General features: G+C 44.1%; 1 protein-coding gene across 2 annotated transcripts in view; it reads right to left on the reverse strand.

The window, feature by feature from the left end:
- LOC113011748 (regulator of G-protein signaling 6-like) overlaps nucleotides 1-20,398 on the reverse strand; it is a 47,034-nt gene extending 26,636 nt beyond the window's left edge. For both annotated transcript variants that reach the window (XM_026151458.1, XM_026151457.1), the window contains exons 1-2: nucleotides 20,045-20,398; nucleotides 17,514-17,609 (exon numbers count right to left, since the gene is read on the reverse strand). In XM_026151458.1, coding sequence (XP_026007243.1) covers nucleotides 17,514-17,597 — 84 coding nt within the window. In that variant the 5' untranslated portion in view covers nucleotides 17,598-17,609; nucleotides 20,045-20,398. The remainder of the gene's footprint in view (nucleotides 1-17,513; nucleotides 17,610-20,044) is intronic.
- Between the last annotated feature and the right edge of the window lie 4,417 nt (nucleotides 20,399-24,815).

A 24,815-nucleotide genomic window follows, 5' to 3' on the forward strand; every position in this document is an offset into this window, starting at 1 on the left:
TGGGCTAACCAAAATGTGACAATGTAGATTGGAAAAGCGTTGCCTGGTCTAATGAGTCTCAATTTCTGCTCTGACATTCAGCTGGTATGGTGAATCATCCTGCCTTTTATCATTGATTCAGACTGGAGACGGTGTAATGGTACAGGGGATATTTTTTGGCACACTTAGGGCTCTTTCCTAATGAGAGTGTACCCATCTTCCGATGGCTGCTTCCAGCGGGACACTTTACCATGTCAGAAACCTCAAACTATCTCAAACTGGTTTCCCTGTACTCAAGTAGCCTCCATAGCTACCAAATCTAAATCCAGTGGAGCACTTTTGGGATGTGGTGGAACAGGAAGTTAGCATTACGGATGCGCAGCCAACAAATCTGCAATAACTCTCTGATATTATCAACCTAATATGGACCAAAATCTCTGAAGAGGTTTCCAGCACCTTGTTGAATCTATTCCAAAACAATGAGGGCATCTATGGGTCCAGCTCAGTACTAGCAAGATGTACCTAATATTGGCTGGTTGAGTAGAGTTGAGTTGCTCTCATATGAATAAAGAACACAATTTAAACATGTATGTAAGCACATATATACTGCAAAACAATTGCAACATTCTTCATAAAAATCAGTGTTCTCATCCACAACTTGGTGGATGTTGCTAAATAACTTAGACTGTCATATAATACTCCTCAGAGTGCCACTTTGACCTCTGCGCCAAACTGGGTGCATAATTAAGCGAGTTCCAGCTGGTGTGCGGTGCCCTGGGGAACGAGGTGAGAATAAAGCCTGCTGGAGAAAGAAGACGCCCCTTCTCTTTCCCATGGAAAAGCCCTGCCAGGAAATTGTGATGGCTGGAAACTTGGATGGTTTTAGAGATGTGTTAATGAATCACATTTGAGTGAACTCCCTCACACACTGGCACATAGCTGTGCGCAGTCATGTGGACAGGAAAGACACCAAATCACCTGCTACGTCTGGTATTGCAATTCACTGAGGCGTCGGCGGCCCGAAACAGACATATTCAGCGATCCATTTCTTCTCTAAATTGCCATCTCCATGGGAATGCCCTGCAGAAAAAGCCATTTCTTTTCTGCAATAAACAACTGTTTTCCCATCAGGTCCTGCAGCTGAAAAAAAATAGCTTTTTACACCCTAGTGAAGCCATTTTCACTTTTGCCAGCGCCTTTCATACGTAATTCCTGTAATCATTAGCGATAATGGATCATAAATGCACTAAAGTTAATTGCTAAACACGGAGAAAATGAACCCTATTCACTCAAATCTGCACTCTTAGTAACATTATTTCATGAAAGCCTGCTGAACGTTATGTGTGCACGTCCGTGGATCAGTGAAACGATCTGTGAACCTGTCACTAATCAATTAGTTTTTAGTGATTTTAAAAAATATATATATATTTACATTCTCTCCATGCAAACACACCCTGCCCCTTCAGGGGAATTTTTGCTCCAGCTGGGTGGATTCATTTGCAAATGAAAACGTAACAAACATTAAAAGTTTCTTGAGCTCCTGTCAAGGAGAACTACGTAGGTATAGGGTTGTATGGAAAGTCCAATTAGCCAGTACTGGGCTGCCCATACTGCCGGATGCTCTTCAGGGAAACTGATGAGATCCAGAAGTGTGCAACTGTGATGCCTAGCTTCACTTTAAACCAGTCAGACCCATGTGCTGGAACAGAAAGTGTTGATGAGGATGTTAGCTGCTTGTTTGGGCCGGTCGAGGATCCCTTATGGAAACTGGCGTACGTTTCTATGGCAACACTGGTGTCAAGAGGAGCAGAGCAATTAAAAGTTTGCCAAGTTAAGCTCAAATGCTGGGCAGCGTGCCAGCCTGACTAAATTACAATTACAGATCCACTTCTTTGCACAAGAGGGATAATCTTGTTTTCAAATCATTCTTTTACATTTTTGGGTTTTCTTTCTTTTTTTAATAGGAATTAATAAGCTACTTTTTTGTTCTCCAGCGTCAAATGAGATGCTTACAAATCAAAGCTTTGGGGCTGTGAGCAAACTGCAAATGCAAAGACGGCTTGGCTAAGACAGCCTATAGTCAGGCGAGCGTAAGCCTGCCCACAAACCATAGTGACTCATCAGGTCACCTTTCTGTTGATGAGACTCAAGGAGGACAGAAAAAGATCATCTCCCCTCTTGTAAATGTCTGTTGTTAGATACTCCATGGGTTGCTAAGGGCTCGAGTGCAGTGGGGGGGAAAAAAGGAGTCTGCTGCTGCTCTGAACAGATTGTCCACTCTAAAAACAAAGTGCACTGCACAGATACAGGGGCTACTTTTAAAACAAAAACTGCCTCAAATGAAGGACAACAGCAGCCTCGAATTGGACTAGCTGCTTTCACAGGCTTGCTCATACTCTGCTGTGTATGAGATCAGACATGTCAGAAATGAGCAACAGCCACAGGACCAGTGGGGCAAAGGTAATTTTCCCCACTGGGAGTGAACTGTGTATTACCTGCAGTTCATTCCTTTGCGAGATTTACCTCAGAGATCACTTGCTCATGGCAATTTAAATGCAGGGGTGCAACTTTGAATGCAAACACCTCTAACGGCACCTGCATTTTAAACGAGGGACTCGGTGTATGTCAATGTGGGAGCAGTAGAGGAGAATATCTCTGGTCTCTAGTCTCTAATTGAGACAGAAAAGCAATACAGGGCTGTGGCATGTGAGAAATGAAAATGAGAGACGGAGAGGGCGGTGGTATGATGCAAACAAATGCAGAGAAAGCTAACAGCCTGCACCACACAGAAAGCATCTGCGACTGTCTCCCTGACTGCTAGTTTCAAAGATCTGTGAAGAGAGGGTTTTCTGTCATTTAGCGGCTTTTGATTTCTTCGTGCACTCGCTGCCGTAACGTCTCAGTCACCGGAGTCTAAGGCTTGCCTCCATGTCACAGAGTGTTCACTGTAAAAGTGGAGATGAAAAGGGTATGAAATGTTGCGCTATTCTAAGGGTGCGCAGCGATTAAAGCACCTGGGAGTGGAGGGGCTCAGGTCTGGTGTGTGTGTGAGACAGAGGTGGTGCTGAATTCGAGCTCTCTTTGAATCGCTCTCATCTTCTTGATCAATAGCCTCAGTTCATCTTCAGATCTGGGGCACTGCAACTGTGTAATAATGTCCGCATGTAATTGGTTTGAGGTGGTACCATCTCTCTATATTCATGTTGTCACTGCCCCCTGACATGCCACTCTTTGAGTCCTCAGTCCCATTCCTTAAGTCCTGGTGGGAATTGGGTTAATAGGAAAAGGATGAGGCATGCCCAGGTTGGCCTTGTCCCTCAGTGGACACACAGGTCTGCTCTTGATGTGGGAGACGCAGGAGACTTTGCAATGCAAAGCTTTCTCAGGGGGAAACCAGAGGCCGTGGGGGGGGGGGGGGGGGGGGGGGGTGCCTTGATGACATGTTTTAGCTTTAGAAGTTGAAAACAGTGAGTAATCATTTGATCCCGTGCTGAATTTGAAGGTTTATTCTCACTTACAAATCGAGAGAGACAGAATATCAACTATAGATTTAGAAAGAAGACATTACATAAAATCTATAAATTGCATAGCATGTTATTGAGTGAAATAAACATTTGATCCCCAAGCAAAACATTACTTAGTGCTTGATGGAGAAATCAATATTTGCGAACAAGTTGGTCATCAGGTTTGCACATAACTGAGGAGGGATTTTGGTCCACTCCTCTCTACAGAAACTCTCTAAATCTTTTAAAACTCAAAATCAACTCCCTCCACACATTTTCTGTAATGTGCTTCCCCTTTCCATTTTACCTTGGCGGTATGTTTTGGATCATTGTCATACTGGAAGACTCCTCTTCAGTGTTCCAGCTGAGGAAGGGAGGTTGGCGTCCAAGATTTTTATGGCCCCAAAGCTCAATGTTTCCATGCTTGAATGTATGGATGGTGTTCTTTGTGTCATACTCAGCATTTCTCTTCCTGCAAACATGGCGGATCAACTTGATGCCAAAGAGCTTGATTTTTCATCTCTGGTGTCATCTGACAACAGCACTTCTCCCAAGCCTTCTTTGACTCATTTAGATGTTCAGTGGCAAACCTATGATGGGCCTGTACATGTGCCTTCTTGAACAGGGGGCCTGCAAGAATTTAATCCATGGTCCTGCTCGCAGTGGTGGATCAAAATCTTATTTCAGTCAACCGCATGCAAACTAATTTGTAACTTTTAAGTGGTGTGTGTGGTTTTTAAAAATATAATGTTGGTTGATATTCTGTCTCTCTCCAGTAAAATGAAACTGCCATTAAACTTACAGATAAGCAAACTTACAAATTCATTAGGGAGTCTGTGATTTCCCCAATGAACCTCCTCCTTACTTGTAATATTTACTCTGGATTCCTTCTTTAGAAATTGGAAGTAACACTGACTTGTTCCATGTTCCTTTTTCAAAGTGATAATTTGATATTTGATCGACCTGCAACAGAAAAGACATGGAGCCAGCTCCCTGGGGCTTTAGTTGAGATTACATAGTGTTCTTTAGTAACAGTATAATAATAAAAGTCGACTCTCTGAACTCGATCCAAACCCATCTCATCCACATGCGCATCTATCCAATTCACAAACGCACTCACGCCTACATCGTCCGTACATATTCTGTATTAGCCTATCACCAGAAAACTGTTGAATGAGTGATGCATGCATGTGCATTTGGCATATAGCAACACTTCACAGCCAAATGATGTATCACATCTTAATCAGCTTAGCCAAGTTTTGATCCAAAGGATTTTTTTCCTCCCTTTCTCGTTTCATGTCATAATTCTATAATGCCATCTGCTCGACTGCTCCACATTCTTTCCCTCCAGGGACACAGAGTATGGCTCAGTCCTCCACACGTTTTATACCTCGGCTCATAACGATGCTGTTTTTCGTCTCTGTTCCTTTTGAATTCCTATGTTTACAAGAAATTCTCCTGAAAGAGAGGCCCTTGACCTCTAAAGATGTATAGGAGATGCTCTTTACAACAGCACTTTGTTTTATTAAGCGCCCTCCCCTGCATGCCCTTCCATTTTTCCTCATTGGCTTCTGTCATCCACACATTTTTTGCCTCTCTTCATGCACAAGGATCCTGATGGGTTTTTAGAGGTAAAGGATGTCACAGTGACAACAGAGGGACAAATTGAAAAAGGACCATAAAGGAAAGAGAAGGTGTTGTGGAACACAGTGGAGGCGGAAATGAACTTTAGAACCCACACAGATGCTGAGACACTCACACAAGTCCATCCTGCTATCAGACAGCACATTCACCAGCAGTTTTATTTGTAATATCATGCAACATTAGGCCATTTTTCTTAGAGGAGTATTTCAAGTTTGCCGAAGAGCTATGAAAACAACTCGACTCTCGCTGGCAATAAAGCCTTGTTACCTCCAACTTGCAGCTACAGGTGATGAAATCCAGGCAGCTGGGCGTACATGTGGTGATAAAATCTCATCTCGCAGTGCCGTGGGGCATCAAGCGGCGGCGTACACTCGTAATGTTCTTTGCTGCACTCAGTCCCTGAGGCCATGCCTCCTCTTCCTGATAAGGAGCTGCCACAGAGATGTTCACAGTTCTGGCCTTTGTCACCCTGTCATCCTCGCTCTTACACACCACTCGTCCAATTGTCATCCACTAATGACTTTTAATGAAACTACATGAGTCCTGAGGAAGCTCGCACAACTGCATTGCAGGCAAAAAAGGATATGTCACAGAGCTATGTTGGCTAATTGACTGAATAATGAAATCAATAGATAGTAAAACACAGAAGCTCCAGTCTTTTATAGCATCAAATCTTTACTTACTGCTCATCGATTGTCTATAACGTCAACAGACCACCTTTACTGCTAACCAAGCATTAATAGGAAGCAACCAAATTTTCTCATAAATCTTTTATTGTTTCACCCCAGGCGAGCCAAAAATGAACCATCTATTACGCCTGCAAAGCTAGAACTTGCAACCTTACCATCACAGCCCCCTTGAATTATTGAATAGGCTTCTTAAGAAGAGACTAGGCATGCTTTGTGATCTAAAATCCTCTCAACATATTTCAGAATGAAGAGTGGTGTCCGTTTGAGTGTTTTTTCCCCCCACTGCACGCTATCTGCTTGTGACAGCAGGCTGTAATGCTGAGAAGGATTGTGGAGGGATTGCTCTGCCACACTTGCTTTGGAGGACATCAGAATTGTCTTACTATTTCCTAGACAGTGTTAAATCATGAAGGTTCTTCTTTGACCAGGCCTTAGGGTATTAGCAGCTCTGTAGTGCAATGGCTTCCACGTTCACCTTACAAGCGTAAGATCCCCGGTATGATCCTGAGAGGACGCACAAATCCCTTCGGGGGTTGCGTCGGGGAAGAGCACCCAGCATAAAAATCTGCAAACATGCGGAGTCACCTGTTGTGGTAACCTCATGTGAATAAGGGAGCAGCTAAAAGTAACTTCATGCTGTAATCGGCTATGAATTATTTTATGTTGATGTTTAAACTTTGTTTAAACTTTAACCATCGTCATTTCCATGGAAACACCTTGGAGAGGTGCGCCTTTTCTTTTTTGGACACTATTCTTTCAGGCTTTCTCTTGTTATATTTATTTATTTATTTATTGCCTCAAACTTATATACATATAAAACAGATTAAAGACTATATAGAAGAAAAAGGAAACGCTGTTTTACCTCTTCCAGCTTGTATTAGTCCACTTATGTCCACTAATCAAAGTACAAGTGATTCATGTTGCATGTGAACATGGCCTCGTCTGCATACAGCTGTTCTCTCTGTGCCACCATGCACAAAAAAAAAAAAGAAGCTTAAGCTTATTTTATCTTTCTGCTATATCGTGTTATAGGCTCAGCTATGTCCAAAAGGAAAACAAATCTTTTGAATGAAGCCTCTCTCTGGCTGCGTTCCCGTGCCTCCGCAAACTCTCGCCAAGAACTCTTCTGCATATCTTAGAGGAGATAAATTATGCAGTTGGTGATAACAATGCACACTGTTAGACAAGGCATTCATAGGTTTGCTGTCAACTATGCACGCGAAAACAGATGGAAGGAGCTGAATAAAGCTGATCTACAACAGATTGCGACTATTTTTCAAAACTATATCTGTTTTTCTTATGTTCGCGCCTGGCTTGTCATTGTGTGAAGTAAGCATGGATTAGTAGACTCTTCATTATTTTCAAGTCACTGTGATTCCTCCACTGTAGCTGTTAGAAATGACAAACACGTCACCTGAACCGCATAAGGCAGGGGTGGGGGAACTCCAGGCCTCAAGGGCCGGTGTTCTGCAGATGTGTCCTTGATCCAGCACAGCTGATTTAAATGGCTGAATTACCCCCTCAACAAGTCTTGAAGTTCTCCAGAGGCCTGGGAATGAACTAGTGATTTGATTCAGGTGCGTTGACCCAGGGTGAGACCTAAAACCTTGCAGGTCACCGGCCCTTGAGGTCTGGAGGCAGTGCTGTGAGTAGACGGCAATGACATTTTTATGATTAGGAAAAAGCCTCTGAACATCCAGCCACTGCGATGAAGCCAGACTGCATGATTTAAAGTACATTGCTATGTTCTTAGCTGCCCTGAGAGTAATTCTTACAGCATTGTGTGACTGATTCTTTTGGGAGAACATTAACGTCACAGCAAAACCAACAGCGGCCGACAGCTCTTTTTGTGGAAAACAAATCCACACATTTATCAATACACGTTTTCTGCCTTCCACCAGCTGCACTTCCGAAATGTGGGAGTAACCACGTTGGATTCCTCTGGTGATACCATCCTACTCCACCATCATCACTGCCTTTGTCCCTCTTGCCCCGAGCCTGATCGATTCTGATGATTACGACGAGCTTAAAAGCTTCGGCACTCCCTTCCTCTCTTTTCTGCTAATAAAGACCAATCTGCAACTAAAGCAAATGCCGCGGTGTCAAATTAAAGGCAGGATGCCGGAGTGTCTAAATGAATTAAGCTCACACTGCATCCAAGTAACTGGTTGTAAAGGAAGGCGTGAAGCAGATCAAAACAACTACTTTTAAAAACCCTGAAAGACCAAAGTTTAAGAGCAGGTTTAACTTTCACCCAAGCCTCAGATTCAGGTTCACTTTCCCTCCTCTCACTTAGTTTGATAAAAGTAATCACAGCTTTGTTTTAAGCACCGGGGGCCTCTGCTGTATAAGTTATTGACAGAACAATTGGAGTGGAAATAGGAGTCAGCACACAGCAAGGTCTCCCGCAAGGACATTTCTATTATTTTCGAGCTGAAAAAAGGAAACAAGGAGAAATGTGCCAGTGATTATCTAACATAATGGAAACTTGTACAGCCTTCCTAATGTCACAGATTCAGTTTGAAATCCCCCCACGTACCGCGGGACAACAGAGTCGCTTTTGACAAATGGGTTATTTAGACCTTTATGACTCTGGCGGCAACTGCAACGGACAGATGTGCAAGGACATCTCAGTCGTTTGGCCAATTAATTTTTAAGTGATGGGGAAGTGTCGTGACAGTGCACAGCTCAACACAGGCATCCCAAGAGGCAAAGTTACTGAATCGGGGTGGTCTAAAGTGAACCCAAGTAGAGGGGAATGTGTTTTGGGGGGTGCAGGTCCCTGCTCTGGAACAGAACTAAATGGTCTGGTCCGACCTCCAAGCCATGTTTAGTCAGACGAGCTAGCCAGGGTAATTAACACTTGGGGCATGGGTGACTCATCCCTGTTTCAGCCTTTACCCAGAGACAATTACAGAGTCACACCACTCTACCAACTGACACTCCATCATTACCTGCGAATCAGCAGAACACAGATGATACTCGCCGTCTGTCTCTTGCTCATCTGAGTCAGAGCTTTTATTCTGAGCAACGCGTCTCTCTATCGACCCATCAGATGTGTCTGTAAACAATATAAATGGGTGTGCAGATGGTGCCACAATTGGAGTACATTTGTATGGTTGCTCAAAGTGCTGTCGATCGGTATATGTCAAAGTTGTAATTGTGCAGCAGGCTGAAAGGTGCCGCATTGTGCTCGTCTTTGTCAGAAGTAATTAACGGCCATTTGAAAGATGTGCCTTCTTTTGTTGTTTTTCATTCTTTGAACGCTTCTTTTAAGAGTCTGAGCAGAGAAAGAGGCGTCTAATGAAGCATTCAGTGAAATGGCACATGCAGCGAGCTTCGTTTTTTTCCATCAGGGAGCCGTACTTCATCAGCTTGATTCAGCATATTGAGGACATATTCATCACTTGCCGATCCACCGGCACAAGGATTAAATACACCATCAGTGGAAAAGAAAAACTGTCTGCAGTGATAAAATCCTCATTCCACTTTGATGAGACGTGAAAATGGGACAAGATGGAGCATGGAGCAGTTCTAGAGAAGATCTCACTGGGTTTAAAGAAAAAGTCAGGTGACAGTTACAGCTGAAATTGACACATGCAGAAGATAACGTTGTAAAAAAGGAAGAATGGAGCAGTAGAAGAATACAGTCGCAGGGTCTCGTTCATAGGAAATGTTCAGATCCTTTTTCCATCTTTAAATGTGGAAAATCTCCACAGTGGACTATGGACATTGATTTTTAATGTGGCTTTAAAGATCGTTTCGGACAAATGAGCGGTCTGCTTGTGCATCCTTATTAGCCAATCAGCTGGCTAATTTAAGTCAAATGTGACCAATGGCTAATTATTCTCATTCTGTACGCTGCATGCACAAATGTACTCACTGACCTCTTAATACAGGTATAACTGTCCAACCAATCACATGACACAAGTATTTCAGGAACTGCTGATCCACTTTGATTTTCCCAAACAGATGCAACATAGAAAGGCAACAGTAACTTAAATAAAGCACTCGTTGTGACCAAAGTGTGCAGAAGAGCATCTCTGAAAACAGAAACAGCATAAGACCTGTTACACTTGCCACTCCTGTCAGCTAAGAACAGGAAACTGGGGCTACAAGTAACACAGGAGACTGGAAAAATGTTGCCTCGTCTGATGAGTCTCCATTTCTGCTCTGACAGTCCGATGGCAGGGTCAGAATTTGGGATAAACAACATTTAGGCTGCTGGTGCTGGTGTAATAATGTAGAGGATAATTTCTCGACACGCATTGGCTATTATTTAAATGCCAACCTGAGTCTGGAGCAGGAGATTCACATCATGAGAGCAGCAAACCTGCTGCAGCTGTGTATCTCTGAGGAGTGTTTCCAGCACCTTGTTGAATCTCAGTCATGAAGAATTAAGCACCAGCAACATGTACCTAATAAAATAGCCTGTGAGTTGTTTGTTTGGTGAGACATTTGAATGACCTTTGCTCAACAAATTAACAAAGTGAATCTATCACTGGCTTAATGACAGCAGTTGTAAAAATAAGAGCACATAAAAGCAAAATTCAATAAGTTACTGCTACAAATGCATTTTGATCTTTCAAAAGGAAGTAAGAAAAAACAAATTCACAGGGCAGATGTCACCTGTCAGGATCCTTCATGTCTCTCTGCTTCTTTTGTTGTCTCCGCTTCACCTCTTGGCAACATCATCTCAAATCGAGCATGGCTCAGTCTGACCACATCAATCCACAGCTGACTTTTTACTTTTGTGTCAGCAAGAATCCGGCTACAGATCCCCGTGGCTGCTTCTCAGCCCACCCTCATGAGGTGTGATGTTTCTCAGGAGGACATCCCTAAATAGAGGGCTCTTACCATGACTTTAGAAGTAATCGTCTTTGAGTCTGTGTTTAATGTGTCTCTCATCTGCGACATCCCTTTTAATCGCTTGTCCTCCTGACAAGCGCTTTGCACACTTAAGATAATATTAATACAGATGTGTCAGAAATTATTATTTTTGCCGCAATGAATGCATTTGTTTTGAAAAATGTGACAAAACCATGTTGTGCAGTAATAGCCTGCTCTCTCTTTACATTTTCCTAATTAAGCGTGTCAGCGCTACCGTGGGGCTACAGCTTGATTATCAAGTGGAGAACCAGCAACTTTTCACGCAGCTTACAAATGTCACAGCTGGTTTCAGTAACCCACTAGGATTTACAGCTGTGATTATACATCAGTTGATTCTAAAGTTAGCAGAAAACGTAAGGAAATTTGTGCTTGGTCGATTATTTCTTACAAATGGGGCACTATTTAAGGGGACATAGACAGACTTTCCAATTATATAATATAAGCTTTATCGCCATAAAGGAAGCAAATTTCCTTATTTTTTATGCTAAGTTTATATATCAGTGTCATTAAAAGCGGTTTAACTGGACAACAGTGTCCTCACTGATGCCAATAACCATCAACCCCCACTTAATGGGAATTTTATCTATTGTGGAAATCCTCTCTGAGTCAATTGCTGTAATTTTATTCATATTTCCAGTATTTCCATGTCATCCGCTCTGCTAGAGAGCTGTGAGTAGCGCCAGCCGATCCACCCCATCAAACTCACTATTAACGTCACTCTGTATACACAGCTTTATGCTGCGAGCCCAATAAAAAAAAAACCTCAACGCCGGCCGCATTTATTAAATGCGCTTCTTTAAGAGCACCTTGTTAGCGATGTTCAAACAGACGGGCAGAGCAGGAGAGGCACTGGCGCAGGGAGGACTATCCTCACTGGAGAAAAGCCTTTTATTTTAGTCACAGCGATTTTTCTATGGAAGAGGTGAATAATCCTGTCAACACGAGGGGCAGACTGCCAAAAACGCCAAATTATTATCCAGTTATGATTTGATTTCGGTGGATTTTCATGTGTTGCTCCATCTGCTTTACTGGAAAGAAGAGACTGGCTTACGTATTAAACACACCGGAGCTGGTTACATAAGAGACAAAGCTTTGTGCTGTTACTGTTGTTTTATGTTATTGACCCAAATAGGAAAGCAACCCACACTGACACTTAGCATACAGGCACACGGGCTTCAGCGTGACCCTGACAGTTCAGCCCATGCCAGCGCCTCAGATAAAGACTCCCATGCTGCAAGGGGAGACAGTGTTAAAAATGGTAGTTGATATCCAGAGTGTTTGGCTGGGCCTTTCTATCTTGAGTGCATACTGGAACAGTAAATAGTGGCTCTAGACACTTCGGATGGAGGTTAGCTTTAAAAGAGGAGAGATATACCGTTCACGGGCCCCCAGGGGCACTTAAGAGTGCCAAGAGAGTGTGACGCACGGGCAGCTACCTTCTGACCAGTGCAACTAGAGTGTCCTCGTGCCCCTTCAGATCCAAGCTGCAGTAATTCCTGCTAGAGCTCGGGAATCAGTAGTTCAGGAAGTTGCCATTTACAGTAATTTCATCTTCTGCCAGTTGAGGGAAAGTTAATGTCCAACCAGTCGTGTGATTAGTGTAATTTTACACTGATGATGTAGGAGTGGAGCAGACCCCCTGTCCTGTTTCTAAAAGGTCTTAAACCGGACATTACTCTGTCACTGCTCCCATCATGACGTATCGTAATGCTGCACACGTGCAAGCAAATGTGAAGATGTGTCCAAACGATCCAGATACGCAAGTTTCTAACCCTTCATGCTAGGGCTGGGACCCAAAATTCATATCTCGATATTTTTTTAACTGGATGGCGATATACGATATATATCTCGATATATATATTTTTTAAAGCCATACAGTAAGAACAAAAAGAGAGTTCATAGTCAAAGCTGTGTCCCAGATGTCACACAGGCACTTTTATTAACATACAGCATAGATGTACATGAAAAAAACTACTCAAAAATAAATTAGGAGCATTTATTAAATAATAATGCTCCATAAATAAAAGAAAACAATGTTGTTTTTGTGCATAACAAAGAGCTCACAATTGTGCAGTCAGAATGTAAACTAACAGACGCTGAGCACAATAACAAAGACAGATTTCACAGCTGCTCTGTTCCCAACTTGTACTGCGTGACTGACAGCCTGGAGTTTGAAATCCGCTTCGTAACCACGTCTCTTACAGGTGCCATTTATGGTCCTTATAAACACACAATACGGTAATATTACGTTGAAGCACAGTACGTATCACTCCGCGAAGCTCCTCGGTAGGCGTAATGCTCCGACAATCCATCAAGCGGTGCAGCTCCGTAGCTTAGCAAAGTCGTACTCAAACATTTATTGACAGATTGCTGAGCGCCGTGTACCACCTAAGATCGGTTCGCGGCCATCAAGCACAACCAGAATTCATACATAAGGCGCGCTGTCAACTATTGAGAGAATGCAAGGATTTTAGGCCGTGCAGCCCCTCTGGGCTGCATGGCGTTAGCGTGGTTAGCTCGTTAACACGTTGACGGCGTCCAGCCCCACGCACGGGGCGATGCGCAATAACTCGTTAACGGAGATTTGCCGTGTCCATCATGTCGCTTCCTGCAGGTGAAGCGATGGGGGAGGAGGGGGAGCTGTGTTCAGTGAAGGAGGGGCGAGGCAGAGTAACGTTGCGTAGAGACGAAAGAGAGGCAAACCTGCGGCTCCACAACTATAATTATAACGTAACATAGACTATATCGATATAAAGGATATTGTCACATCTTATATCTCGTATAAAAATATATCGATATTTTTTTTTTTAAAAAACCTCAATATATCGCCCAGCTCTACTTCATGCTTATACATATATCGTTTTCCAGCCTCTCTTCTTTTCCCCCAGCGGTCCGACTCTCCTCACGTTTAGAAGCACACACAGGAACAAAAATACAGAGCCATCACAAAAAAATGTGCTCGGTATGAATAAATGAACGGTGAGAGAGGGGATATGATGTCTCAGAGGACCCGATTTTTTTTCCAAGATGGAATGCTTGAAATGGACTTTAATTATTAATCATCAAGAAGCAAAAGAAAGGCTGAAATAAAGAAATAGGGACAGTGGAAACTAAAAGAAAGTCGACAGTCTACGGCAATGCTTGCAGCTCTGCGAGGCCGGGCTAAGTGGCACTTTCACTGTAGTTTCGTATTATAGCATGCTAATATTTTTGAAAACATTTCTGGTATTTGATAATAAACACAAGTAGTACATATAAACAACTTATGACCTCAGATGTTCAAAATTAAAAACAAAGCACCCAGTGATCTATTTGGGGCGATCGTGGCTCAAGAGTTGGGAGTTCGCCTTGTAATCGGAAGGTTGCCGGTTCGAGCCCTGGCTTAGACAGTCTCGGTCGTTGTGTCCTTGGGCAAGACACTTCACCTGTTGCCTACTGGTGGTGGTCAGAGGGCGCCAGTGTCCGGCAGCCTCACCTCTGTCAGTGCGCCCCAGGGTGGCTGTGGCTACAATGTAGCTGCCATCACCAGTGTGTGAATGTGTGCGTGAATGGGTGGATGACTGGATATGTAAAGCACTTTGGGGTCCTTAGGGACTAGTAAAGCGCTATATAAATACAGGCCATTTACCATATGGAGGAAAATTAACAGCTGCTTTGGAGATTATAGCGCACCGGCTGAAAGAAACACATCAGCACAATAAAAGTACTGCCACCAGTGTAGACAAGTATCTGAGGTTCATCCACCTCTGTAGATGCAGTGATTAAATAACTGATCGGACACAGATCAGTACTAGACCACTGAAGAGAAAGGAGACCACTGTGGCTACAATCACCATGAGGCAGCGCTTCAGGTGACCAAAAATATCTGACAGACAGTTCATCCATTCACTAACCCACCCCTCACTGTCCTTGACAGTGTAGATTTTCTGTACTTTATCTTATGTGAGGCTTTTCTCGCACTAATGATGAAAACTTTTGGAGTGTCTTCACCACTGTAATTGGGAACCAGACTGCACTGTCTCTTAACAGACTGTTAAAGCTTACACGCACATCCCAAAAGTCCACTGACACCAAGTAGTGTCTTTAAACTTCCTGGTATGATGGTTCATTACTAATATTTCCCCACTAAGCCACCCTTAATTCCATCTAGATATAAGTCTCGTGGGCTGTAACACACACAAAAAGCTGTAAAACTCGCCTTTGGGTACATGTAGACTGCCAAGGATTATCCAATCTAACATTTAATAGCCTGACTTAAGCGAAGAGGGAGGTGGGAAGCAGTCAAATCCTTGACTCTCCCTGGGCAGGACAGGGGTACTTTAATTCGTCTAATTAGCTGTGTGTGTCAAAAGCCAGGCAGGCGTCACAATTCGGAAGAGTCTCGGGCCGAAGCGTGGAGGAGAAGAAGCGAATGACACGCTCAGGGACGAGAGATGTTGGCTATTAATAGTTTGCGAGCAGTGTGTGGCCTCTCTCCTCAGAGTAATTGCATTTCCCTGCACTGTAGTGTTTCTCGTGGCGCTTGGAGTTTCATTTTTGTGCCCCCCCCCCCCCCCCCCCCCCCCCCTCAGTGCCAGTCCTGTTCATCTCCACCATATGAGCGTGGCAGAGGAAAACACAACAATGAACAGGTAGCGTGCATCAAGCTGTCTCCAAGGGTGTGTACGTCTTTTTTCCCCTTTCCTGCGAGCTCCCGAGGTAATAAGACATTCTGCAGTTATTGGATTGTTTTGCTTCACTTCCCCTTCTTTTCATAGGAGGACAGAGACAGAGTAAGATAGTACTGCAGCACCTACGCCGCACGGACAGAGACAACCTCCTCTTCTTCTCTGCGAGCACTCAGCCTCTCTAATGGCTAAATACATCACTTTCACCTTTGTCTAACTGCCCACACCGATAACTTAACACTTTTTGCAGTAGATGTGGCAGCAGAAGGGAAGGCGTTTTAAAGCATCCATGCATTTTGCACTTTCTCTTTGCGATATTTTTATCCTTTGATCGAGTCTGCACAGTCCTCCTTGCAGAAACATCCTGATGTCTCCCAGCTGTGGGTTTGAGCCTTGAGGATGAGGCTGCCAGTGTTTTCCCAGGCGGCGCAACATATTGGTGGCCATCTGCCTCTCTGCATGCAGCACCTTCACACTGAGCCAGGCTGCCCACCCACTGAGTCCAGAGGCCATGCGCGCTGAGCCCTCAAAGTCCCAGCACCTCTCTATTCTGCTTGACCTATTCGACATCTTAAATTAGACAGGCACGTAGGTAAAGCAACGATGCAAGAAACTCCACCAGGTTTAGACCGCAGCGAATGCTTTTAGTATTTAATCCTTTCCAAGATTTTGTCAAAGATACCTTCGATTATCCGGCTGCTTGGCTTTTTTCTCAAAAGCTTCAAATCAAAAATCGCCTTTTCAAAAACAGGAAAGGCGGAAAATCCTGTCATCTGAATCATCTGTCTGTTGTCACTGCATGTGAGTAAAACATGGAATGATGAATATTCCCTAAGGCAGCATCCCAACAAGCCTCTTAAATACGCCGCCTCCAGACATGTGTAGCATTACGTAACAAAGCTGTACAGTGAAATCCGTGGAAGTACCCGGTGTTACCGCAGCTATATGTTCTCCTCTACCAACTCGAGAGCCTCTCAGAATGGATGAACATGAACAACGCTGCATAAATAACCTGCTGCCGTGTAGAAGAGCCACAGTTATGACACATGGCATGAAATCTAGGTTTGGTAGCGCTGATTTGACGATCATTATGGGAGATTGTAAAACGCCCCCGCTGCTATCCGAGCAGGCAGAGTGTTTACAGTACGACCGAGTTGTTGCTGGCAATGCACTTCCACCGACTCTTATCTCGCCAAATGCATGTGACACCATCATAGCACAAAATGCCAACGGCATCATTATGAGAAGTGATTCATCAAGATTCAGCCTGACACTTTTTTCCAGGTGAGTGGCACACTCGAGTGTTTATTACAAAGATTTCCTCAGGCTGTCACCAGGCCTTAAAGCTCCACAGTGGCACATAGTTAACAACATGCCTAAAAGGAAAACATTTTTATCAAGCGATGCCGCTACTGTCAACATCTATTTCGCACCTGCTCTTCTGGATTTCTTCCCTAATCTGTTTGCCTGGACATATGAAGGGACGGTGATTAAAAGCAGGATGAAACACGAGACTGGGGGCAGCTTACAGAGGCAGGCTCGTAGCTCATATTTTACCATAACCAAGACCGATCCTGTAGTTAAAGTCTGATCAAATGATCAAAAGAAGCTGTATAATTCTTTTTTTTTTCTTTTTTGTTGAGTGGGCTGTCATAGTGCTCGCAAAGGAATAAAGAAGTAATTCGTGGGTTGAGGAGAAAGAACCAGCCCTGGAGAATCAGCCGCTTCTCCCCAGCCGAAAAACTCGACACCATTAACCTCCAATACTGCTGAACCTTTCCAATCAAACAGCAGCTAGTGGAAGTGAAGGCACTATGGGGATGTGGTAATTACACATGTCACCGAAGGCCCTCTTGCTGCCAAAACCATCCACCGAAGGGATTGAAAACTTATTAAAACTTTGCTGGGCTCGGGTTTGCCAGTGTTGGGATACAGTAGTAGGAAGTGGGTCCCGAAGAGACAGGAGCTTGTTGTAAGACAGTGGAAAGAGGCTTCCTGACACCTGACAGTGAAACCAGTGTGTGTGAGGTAGATACACATTCATACAGACCAGTGAGCTGTCAGGAGCCCGTATACGGGTCACTGCCTCTCAGCAAAGTCTTTTTCCCATCTCACAGAAAGCACAGCACACGCAGACTTGCCTTTCTGTAGACGATCATATTGGGGGAGTCCTCCTCGGGATCAGCGGTGCCCGTTCCTCCCTGGTCTTTGGACCCTTCTGCCATTTTCTCTAAATCCTGTCAAGAAAAGCAAACGCACCATTAGAAGACAGCATCCGGCATCCGCTGAAGGGTCGAAGAAAACAAAATGAAAAACGACAAACATCAGACGATAACTGCATTTCCCCCGAGAACCAAAAGTTCTCCAGCCTTTATCGGAGTGACATTCAGCTGTCAAAACGCATGCTGCTGTCTCAAAAGCAAAAAAAAGAAAGAAAAGAGGACGCCTGTCATAGCAGAGGCAGATAAAAGGGCCCAGGTAGGCCGATGTAGGATGAATAATAAATAAGCCACAAAGCCAGATCGTGAACACACAATACCTTAACCTCAGCGGGTGTTTCTGCAGTTGCCAGGGGCTGTGCGAGAGGTTGCCGTGTAGCTCTGTTTAATTTGAAAAATAAAGACTGTAACTACATAAATAAAGTCAGTGCTAAGGATGTGGTAACAGTTGAGCTGGGAATGCTCAACAGTTTGTGGATAAAGGTTGAAATAAATAGCTGGAAATAATGGAAGGACAACTGGAATAGTTAATAATTACCTCAAAGGAAATACTCAAAGTAGCCCAATGAAGAAGCGCTGATGTGGAAGAGTAGTGGGCTCAATAGCATAACAAAACACTGACGTATGCAGACAGGTAGATGCACAAGATATTTGCAATTAACACTATTAGATAACCTCATCTGAGTTCATCTTATATAAAACTGCCACTGCAGTAAAGTGTGTCAGCAAGGAGGAATCAGGAAGGCACTAATTATGTATAAAGCACAGATGTCGGTGTCCTCAGCACACACTGAGTGCGGCTGCGACGTTGATGACTCATCTTAACAAAAAGCTGATGTTCATAATGAATGAACCTTCACCGAGGTGATACCGATAGTGGCTTTGAGCGTGGTTAGTGCTGGCCACTGTGTTTGTTGTTGTTTTTATGCTAAGCATAAGTAAATGTTGACTCCATTAGCTGCAATCATACAATGGTTACCTCTGATCTGCCTGCACTCCCAACATTAACCTCCCCCAGGCTTCATGCTTTGAGAGCCGCTGTTAAGGGATTTATTTACTTTCTCTAAGCAGACACACACACACACACACACACACACACACACACACACACACACACACACACACACACACACACACGGAATTAATTCTGCTTAAGTAAGGATTTTCATAACCTGGTGACTGGTGCTTCACAAGCCCTCTCAGCTCCTTTTGCATTCGAGGTACCTGTAAAATGTAAAATGTCTTTTTAACCATTTGCTGGTCCTTTAATTGGGAGATGAGACTGGTGAGGAAGTAGATCACATAGTTTAACACATCCTTAATTTTTGGTGTGAGAGAAGAAAGCTGCAATTCATTGTTGTTGACAGTTATTCGTGTTTAAACAGAGCTGTGATAAGCTACCGAGGGGCAAAGAATAGTGGATACAGATGGCATTTTATGACAGGGACACGTGAGCGTGCTCAAATGAAACCTTCATACATTAAACCTGCAGCTGGCATGGGGGATTTGGAGTGGCTGTATTATATAATTGCAACTCGCAATGTTACAACTTACTTCAACTTTTGAAGACAATAGCCGTGACGGAGACAGGGGGGGGGGGGGGGGGGGGGAATCATCGGTGTTACCGGTTCGAACAGCAGCAGCCGTGCAAGGTGGCTTCGTCACTGTAGCTTTCATTTATTACACCGTAGAGCATGGTGATGCGCATGAGTGAATAAGTAATCATCCGCTCTTTCCTCACTGTTTGTTATTGCCACCAGAAGTGCAGAGTGCAGCACTCCTCATTGGCTAACACGTCTGTGCTCTTTTTAGAGTCTGAGCACATTAGACAGCTAATCTTTGCGCCTGCCTCAAGGGTCGTATACAGACAGAGGAGGTATGGATTGCATAGCACCTGTTCGAAGAAAACAATAGTGTACCAGTAGTTCAAAGCTGTAATTCTGGAGAGCAACTTCCTTCTAATGAAGCTGCTCAAACATGCAAACCCACAGACGCCTGTCCAAGAGAAACAGATGAAACAGGCATACTGAGAGCTGCTGAAAGAAACCCAAGTGGGCCACATATGCCCTCATGTACACCACATGTGTGTATGTGTGTGTGCGTGTGTTTCTACCCATGCATATCCACAAATCTAAGCACGCAGCAAAATCCAATTCATGAGGAAACACAAAAGGACATTGCACACACACACACACACACACACACACACACACACACACATATTCACAGAGGCAGACCCCCTGTGAGTCCACAGATGCCCGGTCAACTGAAACAAACTGGAATAAAACTGGCAGAGAGCTTGCAGAAAGAGACACGCAACAAGCCGTGCTCCAGTTACAGCCAGAGCCATAAAAACAGCGAGTCCCAAAGCCCTGTTCACTTGAGGCAGGCGAACGTCTGCAGTGCAACATCTGTGACACCTGACAGTTGCTGATACTGAAGCGTTTTATTACCTTAACAACAAAATATCGCCCGGTCCACTCGGCTCCCCCTGGCTGGCTTCCCCTTAGCAACAAGCAGCAGGCAGGTTCATGGTATAATTGGCACAGGGAGAGAGAAGGGGATGGAAGCAGTGGAGCAGCGAGAAAAGAGAGAGAGAGAAAGAAATACAGAAGGGAAAAGAAGCTGGTTGGCCACTGCAGTATTCCTCTAGTTCTCCTCCTCCTCTTCTTCTTCTTCTCTCTTCACCAGCCCTGCCTTGCCCCGGCAGTTCAGGAGATCCTCATGTGTGCACCTCGTTCATCCCCCCTCTCCCTCTGTCTGCATGTGCACGACTCAGAGCGAGAGCAAAAGAGAGAGTGTGTTAGGGAGGGAGGGAGGGAGGGAGGGAGATCAAGTTGAAAAAAAGGGGGGAGGGATGAAGGAATTAAAGAGAATATAAAGAGGAAAACAGAGGGAGGAGAAAGACGGGCAGGAAGAGAGAGCGAGAGAGGGTGTGCGTGCATGAGAGAGAGAGAGAGAAGTGGATGCACAGCACAGAGAAAAGGAGGACAGAGAGATGCACACTGCAGCAGCAGCAGCGCCCACTGATGCTGAAAATAAGAAACATTTCATTAAGCGGATATTGAAATGCTAATATAAAAACAAGTTAGTGAGCACACACTTACACACACACACACACACACACGCTGGCTATAAATACATATCCCAGACTCTTTGAGCAAGCAACCTCAGAGAAAATGCTTTCATTATGCATTCAAAGCTCATGTATGAGAAGCCGCCCGGGTCCCAAAATTAGACTTTTTCTTGTATTTCTTAGTGGGGTGGGGGTGTGTTTCTTTTATCACGGACAAAGTCCACTTTCCATGTCCTCGAGTACGCCGAACATCCTCTCATGTTTCTTCCTCCACCCATTCAACCCATTCTAAATGCATGTTCTCCTCCCGTCCTCTCTTCATGTACACTCATTCAAGCTTAAATGGCAAACCCAAACGAATGAACCTTTTTCTTTTTCCCCCCGTCCGCCATAAATTAGATCCCAAAAGCCCCCGAGAAACACAGCCCAGAAATACATGGCATGGCCAATTTGTGAGTGCACGCGTGCAGAGTGTGCACACACACACACACACACACACACACACACACACACACACACACACACACACACAGATGCCTGGGTTTGACAAAGCCGGTTCACCAGCTATCAAGGAATTGTGTAGCCTGCTCCTCTTCACTGCACTTTTCCTTCTGTTTTTTCCACAGCGTGCTGTTTGGCACGGACCTCTCCTCGTTGCTTTTTGAAAATATTTGAGGAAGCTTCAAAATGTTCTTCACAACACGCAGGTTTAATCAAGCCTGAGAGATAAAAAGCCGCACTTCTCATTATTAGAAGTACAATTTGTTCGGTGTGTGTTTCTTCAGGCAAAGAGCAGATTAAAATTTGAACAGCCCGAAGCTGCTACTGTTCTCTGTAAATGTTGTAACCAAGGGAAACTGAGGTCACAGATACTCACCCTTACCCTGCACATTTTCCCACTACTTATAGACAGGGAAAGAGCAGGAGTGTTACATCCTCCCAAAACTACAAAACTACTATGATAACTACACATTTACCCTTTTCGTACATCTGCAGTGATACATAACACACCTCACCCGCAGAATACAAACTGCATATGATCCATGTACCATCTTTAACAAGGTGACAGACAGGCAGCCGGCAGACAGGCAGGGACTCTAATCTGCTTTGAGGGGGCCAGTCCTGCCATAATCTGCATTAATGCTAAATTATTGAACAGCCTGCTCAGATCCACACTACTGCCAGAGACCAACAGTGCTAGCCACACACAACACAGCAAAGATCTCGCTTGCTTTTAGAGAGACTTAAGAGGAATGTTTTTAGGCTTTTTGCCAGATTTTACATCTAAATATGTGGAGATACACAGAATAGATTCATTATTTAAAGAAATTATTGTGGATTGGTTTGCTGTTTTTTAAGGCTGTCTGAAAATATTATTTGCATTACTATTGGTACCATGGGAGTGTCATGCTAGTCTACAGTACTGTGCAAAAAAACCTCTCAATAATTAGTATAACCACCTTTATTCTACAAATCCTGAACTCTCTTCCACAAGCTTTGTTCAGTTTATTTAAGTAGTCTTTAGGAGTAGTTCTCCGGGGTTCTTGAAGGACTTTTTGGGTGTTTTTCTGTTCAGATATCATCTTACTGCATGACCACTGAGATTATTGTCATGCTGAAAATGAAGTTGATATTAAAGATGCTTTCTAGATGATCAGCTACAAGGACTGAACTAGAACATGAGGGAAAGGGCAGCCAATGTCCAAAGACAACATTTGAAAGACTTCAGAAAGCCTAGAGAACTGTTGCTCAAGACCGCTTTAAGTTTTAAGTTACAAGAAAATCTGCTTGGAGGTAAAATATAAAGAAACGAAGGGCGGCTCAAGACTTTTGCACAGTACTGCATATGCACTACTAGCCTTGCATGTCTGGATGCAGTTTTAAGATAACAGTGACATTAAGAAAAAGTGAAAGATTTATAGGGTATAATGTTAATAATACATAATTATCAATTATGTAAATGTTCTTGTTCGTTTTAGGTTTAGTTATGGTTACAGAGGCCTAATCTGTACACTCAACAACACGGCCTCCAATCACAAAACAAAAAGATGAATTTGACTGCTGGATATATACAATGTGTGTGTGTGTGTGTGTGTGTGTGTGTGTGTGTGTGTGTGTGTGTGTGTGTGTTAGCGATTAGCTATGAATTCTTTTAAACATGACAATTTGTTAACATCTGATCCAAAATAGCCCAGGAAGATCAGTCCTAAGCAAATGCGGCTTCAGCAGTCTGTGTAACACATTGTCATCATCTTACACTGATAGTCTTTCAAATACAAATTCCCTCTCCGCCGCCATGCTAGCAGCAGAGCTGTCATTGCCGGGTAGACAGCTACAATATATTACATTTCATGACTTTTGCAATAATCAAATCAGAAGCAGAGTCCACCCCACTCTTACACTCAACAAAAATATAAACGCAACACCTTTGTTACTGCTCCCATTCCCCATGGGATGGACGTAGAGACCTAAAATTCATTCCAGATACACAATATAACCATCCCTCCCAAACAGTGGTCACAAATCAGTCCAAATGTGTGGTAGTGGGCACATCTGCTATATTGAGATAATCCATCCCACCTCACAGGTGTGCCACATCAGGATGCTGATCTGACATCATGAGTAGTGCACAGGTGTACCTCAGACTGCCCACAACAAAAGGCCACCCTGGAATGTGCAGTTTTGTCTCACAGCAAAATGCCACAGATGCCACAAGCAATGAGGGAGCGTGCAATTGGCATGCTGACAGCAGGAATGTCAACCAGATCTGTCGCCCGTGCATTGAATGTTCATTTCTCAACCATAAGCCGTCTCCACAGGCGTTTCAGAGAATATGGCAGCACATCCAACCGGCCTCACCACCGCAGACCTCGTGTAACCACACCAGCCCAGGACCTCCACATCCAGCAGGTTCACCTCCAAGATCGTCTGAGACCAGCCACCCAGACAGCTGCTGGAACAATTGGTTTGCACAACCAAACAATTTCTGCACAAACTGTCAGAAACCATCTCAGGGACGCTCAACTGCATGCCCGTCGTCCTCATCGGGGTCTTGACCTGACTCCAGCTCGTCGCCGTAACAGACTTGTGTGGGCAAATGCTCACATTCGATGGTGTCTGACACGTTGGAGAGGTGTGCGCTTCACGGATGAATCATGGTTCACATTGTTCAGGGCAGATGGCAGCTGAGAATGTCCCAGTTCTTGCATGGCCAGCATACTCACCGGACATGTCACCCATTGAGCATGTTCGGGATGTGCTGGACCGGCGTATACGACAGCGTGTACCAGTTCCCACGAATATCCAACAACCTCGCACAGCCATTGAAGTGGAGTGGACCAACATTCCACAGGCCACAATTGACAATCTGATGGACTCCATGCGACGATGTGTTGCACTGCATGAGGCAAATGGTGGTCACACCAGATACTGACCGGTTCTGGGTCCCCAGACCCCCAATAGCGCAAAAAACTGCACATTCCAGGGTGGCCTTTTGTTGTGGGCAGTCTGAGGTACACCTGTGCACTACTCATGATGTCAGATCAGCATCCTGATGTGGCACACCTGTGAGGTGGGATGGATTATCTCAATATAGCAGATGTGCCCACTACCACACATTTGGACTGATTTGTGACCACTGTTTGGGAGGGATGGTTATACTGTGTATCTGGAATGAATTTTAGGTCTCTACGTCCATCCCATGGGGAATGGGAGCAGTAACAAAGGTGTTGCGTTTATATTTTTGTTGAGTGTATGTCCCAATAGTGCCAACAATATAAACATTAACAGTTGAGACAGTTGAGATGTTCAAACACTACAAGAATCATATTTAGCTCATCTAAATGTCACTGCTAAAGGCACATAAGACTAGATTATCTTTCACATTTGTTTTAACTGGATTCACAAAACAAAGGGACTTCTAAGAGAAACTACTTTAGTGATGATTACTTAGCAGTGGCTCAGTAGCCAGAAACCTGCAATCTCAGCAGTGACTATGTTTTTGCTACCCCTACCTTAGCTTTGCCATTAACCAGGGTAAAGCGCTTCATATGTCTCCGAGCAGACTGCTCTCTCACTTGTCATATTAGTAAACAACACTTGATGGCACTAACAATAGTCGTGGCAAAAGTACAGAAATCCTATACTTC

The sequence above is a fragment of the Astatotilapia calliptera genome, chromosome 19 (assembly GCF_900246225.1).
Source record: "Astatotilapia calliptera chromosome 19, fAstCal1.2, whole genome shotgun sequence".
Taxonomy (NCBI): domain Eukaryota; kingdom Metazoa; phylum Chordata; class Actinopteri; order Cichliformes; family Cichlidae; genus Astatotilapia; species Astatotilapia calliptera.